Consider the following 7,500-nt stretch of genomic DNA (forward strand, 5'->3'; position numbering starts at 1 on the left):
TGGTCTGACTGTGCAGTCGGCCGAGGCAAACTGCCTGTTCCAAAGGCATGAGAAATTCCTACCCCAGAAGGAGAAAGACTTCCTGGTCTGAAGAAGCACTGTTGGGCATCCAGGGATGGCAGGGATGCCGGTTGGGCAGCTGGGGATGGCAGGGAGACTGCTTGGGCAGCCGGGGATGGCAGGGAGGCCGGTTGGGCAGCTGGGGGCCACAGGGATGGCGGAGAGGCCAGTTGGGCCGCTGGGGGCCGCAAGGATAGTGGGGAGGTCAGTTGGGTAGCTGGGGCCACGGGGATGGCGGGGAGCCTGTTGGGACGCTGGGGCCGCAAGGACAGTGGGGAGGCCAGTTGGGCAGCCAGTAGGGCAGCCGGGACCACATGGACAACAGGGGGCTGGTTAGGCAGCTGGGGCCACAGGGAGGGCGGTTGTGCAGTTGGGGCTGAGGGGATGGTGAGGAGGCTGGTTGGGCAGCTGGGGCCAAAGGGACAATGGGGAGGCCAGTTGGGCAGCTGTGAATGGCGGGAAGGCCGGTTGGGTAGCCTGGGCTGCGGGGACGGTGGGGAGTCCAGTTGAGCAGCCAGGGCTGCGGGGATGGTGGGGAGGTTGGTGGGGCAGCCAGGCCTGCTGGGATGGTGGGGAGTCCAGTTGGGCAGCCAGAGCTGCGGGGATGGTGGGGAGGTTGGTTGGGCAGCCAGGCCTGCTGGGATGGCGGGGAGTCCAGTTGGGCAGCCAGAGCTGCGGGGATGGTGGGGAGGTGGGTGGGGCAGCCAGGCCTGCTGGGATGGCGGGGAGTCCAGTTGGGCAGCCAGAGCTGCGGGGATGGTGGGGAGGTTGGTTGGGCAGCCAGGCCTGCTGGGATGGCGGGGAGTCCAGTTGGGCAGCCAGAGCTGCGGGGATGGCGGGGAAGATGGTTGGGCAGCAAGGGGCGCGGGGACAGAGGGAGGCCTGGTTGGGCAGCCGGGCCATGTGGACAGCAGGAAGGCCAGTTAGGGCAGCTGGGGGTGGCGGGAGGGGGGCCGGTTGGGCAGCCTGGACTGCGGGTACGGCGGAGAGGCCAGTTGGGCAGCTGGGGCTGTGGGGTGGTGGAGAGGCTAGTTGGGCAGCCGGGGATAGCAGGGAGGCGGTTGTTTGGGAGCAGGTGGGGTTGCAGGGATGGCGAGGAGGCCGGTTGAGCAGCTGGGGGTTGCAGGGATGGCGAGGAGGCCGGTTGAGCAGCTGGGGGTTGCAGGGATGGCGAGGAGGCCGGTTGAGCAGCTGGGGGTTGCAGATGGCGAGGAGGCCGTGAGCAGCTGTTGTTGCAGGGATGGCGAGGAGGCCGGTTGAGCAGCTGGGGGTTGCAGGGATGGCGAGGAGGCCGGTTGAGCAGCTGGGGGTTGCAGGGATGGGCGAGAGGGCCGGTTGAGCATCTGGGGGTTGCAAGGGATGGCGCAGGGATGGAGGAGGAGGCCGGTTGAGGCAGGCCTGGGGGGTTGCAGGATGGCGAGGAGGCCGGTTGAGCAGCTGGGGTTGCAGGGATGGCGAGGACCGGTTGAGCCACTGGGGGTTGCCCGGGATGCGGGAGCCGGTTGAGCAGCTGTTGCCGGGATGGCGAGGAGGCCGGTTGAGCAGCTGGGGGCTTGCAGGGATGGCTGAGGTAGGCCGGTTTTGAGCCAAGCTGGGGGTTTGTCGGGATGGGTAAGAGGAGGCCGGTTGGACATCTGGGGGTTGAGGGAATGGCCGGAGGGGCCGTTGAGCAGGTCTGGGGGTTGCAGGGATGGGCGAGGAGGCCCGGTTGAGCAGCTTGGGGGTTGCCAGGGATGGGCAAGGGATGGCCGGTTGAGTCAGCTGGGGGTTTGCCAGGGATGGCGCGGAGGCCGGTTGAGCATCTGGGGGTTGCCGGGATTGCGAGGGAGGCCGGTTGGGAGCAAGGCTTGTGGGTTGCGGGATTGGGCGAGGAGGCCGTTGAGCAGCTTGGGGGTTTGCAAGGGATTTGGCGATGGAAGGGCCGGTGAGCAGCTGGGGGTTGCAGGGATGGCGAGGAGGCCGGTTGAGCAGCTGGGGGTTGCAGGGATGGCAAGGAGGCCGGTTGAGCAGCTGGGGGTTGCAGGGATGGCGAAGGAGGCCGGTTTGAGCAGCTGGGGGTTTGCAGGATGGCGTGGGGAGGGCCGGTTGAGCTCTGGGGTTGTAGGGATTGGCAAGGAGGCCGTTGGAGGCCGGCTGAGGGTTGCCGGAGGGATTGGCGAGGAGCCGTTGAGCAGCTGGGGTTGCAGGGATGGCAAGGAGGCCGGTTTGAGCAGCTGGGGGTTGGCAGGGTATGGGAGGAGGCCGGTTTGGAGGGCCACTGTTTGGGTTGCCATGGATTGCCGGGGAGCCGGTTGGAGCAGGCTGGGGTGGGTTTGCAAGGGATGGCGGGAGGCCGTTTTAGGCAGCTGGGGTTGCAGGATGGCAAGGAGGCCGGTTGAGCAGCTGGGGGTTGCCAGGATTGGGCGGGCGGCCAGTTTGTGCCGCTGGCGGTGGTGAGGCCGATCTGGGCAATCTGGGGCCGCGGGGATGTTGAGGAAGCCTGTTGGGCAGTCAGGCCGCAGGGATGGCGGGGAAGCTGGTTGGGCAGCTGGGGCTGCTGGGACAGCGGGAGGCCGGTTGCATAGTCGGGACCGAGGGAACGGCATGGAGGATGGTTGGACAGCAGGGGTCGCAAGGATGGCGGGGAGGCTGGTTGGGCAACTGGGGATGGCAAGGGAGGCCGGAGGCTGGCTGGGGATTGGGCGGGTAGTTGGGGCTGTGGGGGACGGCAGGGGGGCTGGGTGCAGCTGGGGCTGCAGGGACAGCGGGAGCCGGTTTTGGGCAGCAAGGGCCGCACGGGTGGTAGGGGGGGGGAGCCGTAGGGCAGCTGGGGTCATGGGGACGGCGGGGAGGCCGGTTAGGCAGCTGGGAACACAGGGATGTGGGGGGGGGGGGGGGGGGGGGGGGGGGCTGGTTTGGCAGCTGGGTCATGGGGACAGCAGGAAGGCCAGTTTGGGCTGCTGGGGCCGCAAGGATGGTGGGGAGGCTGGTTTGGGCAGCCGGTGCTGGGGGGACAGTGGAAGGCCAGTTGGGCAGCTGGAGGCGCGGGACGGGGAGGGCGGTTGGGCATTCGGTTATAGTGGGACAGCAAGGAGGCTGGTGGGCAGCCGGGAATAGCAGGTAGGCCGGTTGGGCAGTTTGGGGCCACAGGGATGGCTGGTTGGGCAGCCTGGTCTGCGCGGACAGCGGGAGGCGGGTTGAGCAGCTGGGGCCATGGGGATGGCAGGGGGCCAGTTGAGCCACTGGGTCCACAGGGATGGTAGGGAGGCTGGTTGGGCAACCGGGGCAGCAGGGATGGCGGGGGCTGGTTGGGTTGCTGGGGCTGGTTGGGTAGCTGGGGCCGCAGAGAGGGCAGTTGGGCAGCAGGGTCCGCGAGGACGGCGGATAGGCTGGTTGGGCAACCGGGGCCGGGAGGCCAGTTGGGCAGCTGGGGCCACAGGGAAAGGCCGATAGGGCAGCTGGGGATGGTAGGGAGGCTGGTTGGGCAGCAGGGATGGCGGGGAGGCCGGTTGGGCCGCAAGGACGTTGGTGAGGCCAGTTTAGTAGTTGGGGCCGCTGAGACGGTGGGAGGTTGATTCGGCAGCTGGGGCCGCGGGGATGGCAAGGGGGGCCAGTTGGGCTGCTGGGACAGCGGGGAGGCCGGATGGGCAGCCAGGCCGCAGGGAAGTAGGGCCCCGGTTGAGCTGCTGGGGCTGCAGGGAGGCCGGTTGGGCAGCTAGGGCCATGGGGATGGCATTAGGCCGGTTGGGCAGCTGGGGCCACGGGGACGGCATTAGGCCGGTTGGGCAGCTGGGGCCACGGGGACGGCATTAGGCCGGTTGGGCAGCTGGGGCCACGGGGGCGGCATTAGGCTGGTTGGGCAGCTGGGCCACGGGGACAGCATTAGTCGGTTGGGCAGCTGGGGCCGAGGGGGCGGGGGGGGGAGGCTGGTTGGGCAGCCGGGGCCATGGGGACGGCATTAGGCCGGTTGGGCAGCCGGGGCCATGGGGACGGCATTAGGCCGGTTGGGCAGCTGGGGCCACGGGGACGGCAGCGAGGCTGGTTGGGCAGCTGGGGCCATGGGGACGGCAATAGGCGGTTGGGCAGCCGGGGCCATGGGGACGGCATTAGGCCGGTTTGGGCAGCTGGGGCCACGGACGGCAGTGAGGCTGGTTGGGCAGCCGGGCCATGGGGATGGTGGGGAGGCTGGTTGGGCTGCCGGGGCCATGGGGATGGTGGGGAGGCTGGTTGGGCAGCCGGGGCCATGGGGATGGTGGGGAGGCTGGTTGGGCAGCCGGGGCCATGGGGATGGTGGGGAGGCTGGTTGGGCAGCCGGGGCCATGGGGATGGTGGGGAGGCTGGTTGGGCAGCTGGGGCCATGGGGATAGTGGGGAGGCCGGTTGGGCACCTGGGGCTGCGGCGACGGCGGGAAGGCCGGTTGGGAAGCTGTGGCCAAAGGGACGGCAGGAAGGCCAGTTGGGCAGCTGTGGCCACGGGACAGCGGGAAGGCCCATTGCCGCGGGGAAGGTGTGAATTACAAGGCTTTGGAAATTTAATTTAGAGCGGGCGATTCTGATATAAGCAACACCACTGCCGCAGAGATACACTTTACTGAAAATAAGACATCTTAAGTTGTCAGATGCAGATCCTATTGATGGCGAGATGAAAAGGCACAAAGGAAGGCCCTTAAGAATAGAAATTTATAATTTGCAACCTATACAAAAAAATATTCAGATCCAGATCCTACTGATGGCGAGATGAAAAGGCGCAAGGAAGGTCCTTAAGAATAGAAATTTACAATTTGCAACCTATACAAAAAAATATTCTGTCACCAAAAAATCAATTCGTTGATTGATATGTGCTCATTGCACATAATGTTGGGGGGTGGACAAAGGAGAAACGAATGCTTGTGAGACACAAGAGAGAATAATAAACAAAATGCTTGTGAGACACAAGAGAGAATAATAAGCAAATGGCGTGAGAGAGGATAATGTTACTATTGTCTTAAATCATCGTAATATACGGTTAGAACTCAACTCTTTAAATTAATGGTTGACGAAATAATGCACTTTTCATTTTTAAATTATAAAATTAGATAGCGTACCTTTTATAGGTTAGGGCTACATGAGAAGCGCGTAAGATATTCAGTTAGGCTGAGCTTTTACTTATCACTTTTAAGCCTTCATTATTGTAACCAGGTTTGAGGTGAAATCGGCAAACAATAGAAAAAATATCTCTAAACGACCCTCTAAAAATTGAAAATCCAGTTTCATTTATTTTGGAATAACGAATACATGTCCAATGATGGTAAAGGTTTTGCAGTATTTAGCAACAGAGAAGGCAGAAATGCATTCTTGCAAATAGGCTTATGCTGCTGTTACCTCAAACTAGCCCTGCCCACTTATTATGACCATCAGTGTCAACTGAATAATACTCTTAAGTCACAGCCAGAAAAAGATTGTACGGTTTTCTAGGTTTGTGGTCATAAATTACTGAATGTGATAAAATGTGAAAAGACATTGCAAAAACCGTTAAAATGAGTTCCTATTTCTAGCATCACTGGGAAAGCCAGTATCATGGGACAGCCTTTTGAATGCATTGTTTAAAGTCATAACACATTTTTCATTTTATACCAATCTTTTTACATTATTTTATACATATATGCATATTCTTTTGTTGACAGGGAGTTCTCTATATCTTCTCACGTCAGAATTTTAAAGAGCTACCATGTAGCATTACCCTGCCCACTAGTGCATCAAAGATTTAACCTACTTTATTCTTTTAACGTGGTTTCTACTCAATTTCATAAAGCAAGGGATGCAAGTCGAGTTACTATTGAGATCAACATGCACGTATGCATCATTCAGACTAGAAAAGAATTCTGAGAGTCCTGAACGAACCTGACATTTTTTTAAAATTCCATTTACGACATAATGACTAAATCATGTACTATGTAGATAATAATATGAAAAGAATACCGTAAAAATTCTGGGAAATAGTAAAAAAACCTACGCAACAACCGGACTCCCAGTGCTGTTAATTACTGTATTGGCTGTTAATCATAAAATGCTTATACCAATCGCTATTACAAAAATATTATGCCGTCATGTCTTTTGGAATTTTTATAAGGGTTTCATACATTTTAATGGATGCTTACATAATATATATTGCTAATTAAAAACTAGAAATTTTGCAATAATTAGTGCAGAATGCTTTAGCACTGAATCAGAATGTATTAAATCACTTCCTGCGGCCTGCTGCTTCTGTGGTTTTTCGTATATTTGATTTGATTCGATTTATATATATTTTTGGCATTATGCCAAGCACTGGGGCAACTAAGGTCATTCAGTGCTGAAACGGAGATTGACATTAAAAGGTCTGAAAGGGGTAACAGGAACAAATCTTCCCAGTTGCACTTTAAAATAATTGTCAGGGGAGGGTGGGCAGTAAGATGAAAGAGAATATTAACGGAGGTACAGTACAAGGAATGAAAGTAGTTGCAGATAGGGGCGGAAGGAACGCTGCAAAGACCTTGAGTAATGCCTACAGTGCACCAAATGAGGTGCACTGACGGCACTTCCCTCCAACGGAGGGTTTTTCGTATAGTACGTTTGCCACAGTATTTATTACTACTAGTACTTTGTTTTTACATGTTATAGCCCCGTAAACATGAAACAAAAAAGTACAACAAAGATTGTGTATTTCTTTTTCCGTATACAACCCTGTCTTTTCGACTTCTATTTGCATACTGTACATTCGGACCACGACAAGTCATCACCCACTATTTTTTCAAGAAAAAATGCCACTTTGATATATATATATATATATATATATATATATATATATATATATATATATATACAATATATATATATATATATATTACATACATACAAAACATATATATATATATATATATATATATATATATATATATATATATATATTATATATATATATATATATATATATATATATATATATATATATATATATATATATATATATATATATATATATATATATATATATTACATTATATATCTATATATATATATATATATATATATTATATATATATATATATATTTATATATATATATATATATATATATATATATATATATATATATCCTATATATATATATATATATTACATATATATAACATATATATATATATATATATATATATATATATATATATATCTATATATATAGGTTATATGGTGGTATTTTTTCTTGAAAAATAGTGGGTTTCGCTGATCTTGTCATGATCCGAATGTACAGTATGCAAATTGGAAGTCGAAAAGACAGGGTTGCATACGAAATAAGCAAAGAAAAAAAATTATATACATTTTGTTGTACTTTTTTGTTTCATATTTACGGGGCTATAACATGTTAAAACTAAGTACTAGTAGTAATAAAAACTGTGGTAAACGTATACGAAAACCCCTCCGCTGGAGGGAAGTGCCGCCAGTGC

At 54.1% G+C, this 7,500-nt stretch overlaps 3 protein-coding genes across 3 annotated transcripts in view; all 3 read right to left on the minus strand.

Annotated features, from left to right (window-relative positions):
* The window catches only part of LOC135197721 (uncharacterized), a 4,160-nt gene extending 25 nt beyond the window's left edge, over positions 1 to 4,135 (minus strand). Inside the window, exons 1-5 of the mRNA XM_064224768.1 lie at positions 4,031 to 4,135; positions 2,951 to 3,754; positions 2,454 to 2,792; positions 943 to 2,361; positions 1 to 884 (exon numbers count right to left, since the gene is read on the minus strand). The exon at positions 1 to 884 is cut by the window's left edge and continues 25 nt beyond it. Of these exons, the coding sequence (XP_064080838.1) occupies positions 1 to 884; positions 943 to 2,361; positions 2,454 to 2,792; positions 2,951 to 3,754; positions 4,031 to 4,135 (3,551 nt within the window). The remainder of the gene's footprint in view (positions 885 to 942; positions 2,362 to 2,453; positions 2,793 to 2,950; positions 3,755 to 4,030) is intronic.
* Positions 1 to 7,500, minus strand: part of LOC135200284 (uncharacterized) — an 880,536-nt gene that overhangs the window by 830,321 nt on the left and 42,715 nt on the right. The gene's annotated exons all lie outside the window — the stretch shown is intronic.
* LOC135197728 (uncharacterized) overlaps positions 4,146 to 7,500 on the minus strand; it is a 13,906-nt gene continuing 10,551 nt past the window's right edge. The window contains exon 2 of the mRNA XM_064224781.1: positions 4,146 to 4,666. Within this exon, the coding sequence (XP_064080851.1) occupies positions 4,146 to 4,666 (521 nt within the window). The remainder of the gene's footprint in view (positions 4,667 to 7,500) is intronic.

The sequence above is a fragment of the Macrobrachium nipponense genome, chromosome 23 (assembly GCF_015104395.2).
Source record: "Macrobrachium nipponense isolate FS-2020 chromosome 23, ASM1510439v2, whole genome shotgun sequence".
Lineage (NCBI taxonomy): Eukaryota > Metazoa > Arthropoda > Malacostraca > Decapoda > Palaemonidae > Macrobrachium > Macrobrachium nipponense.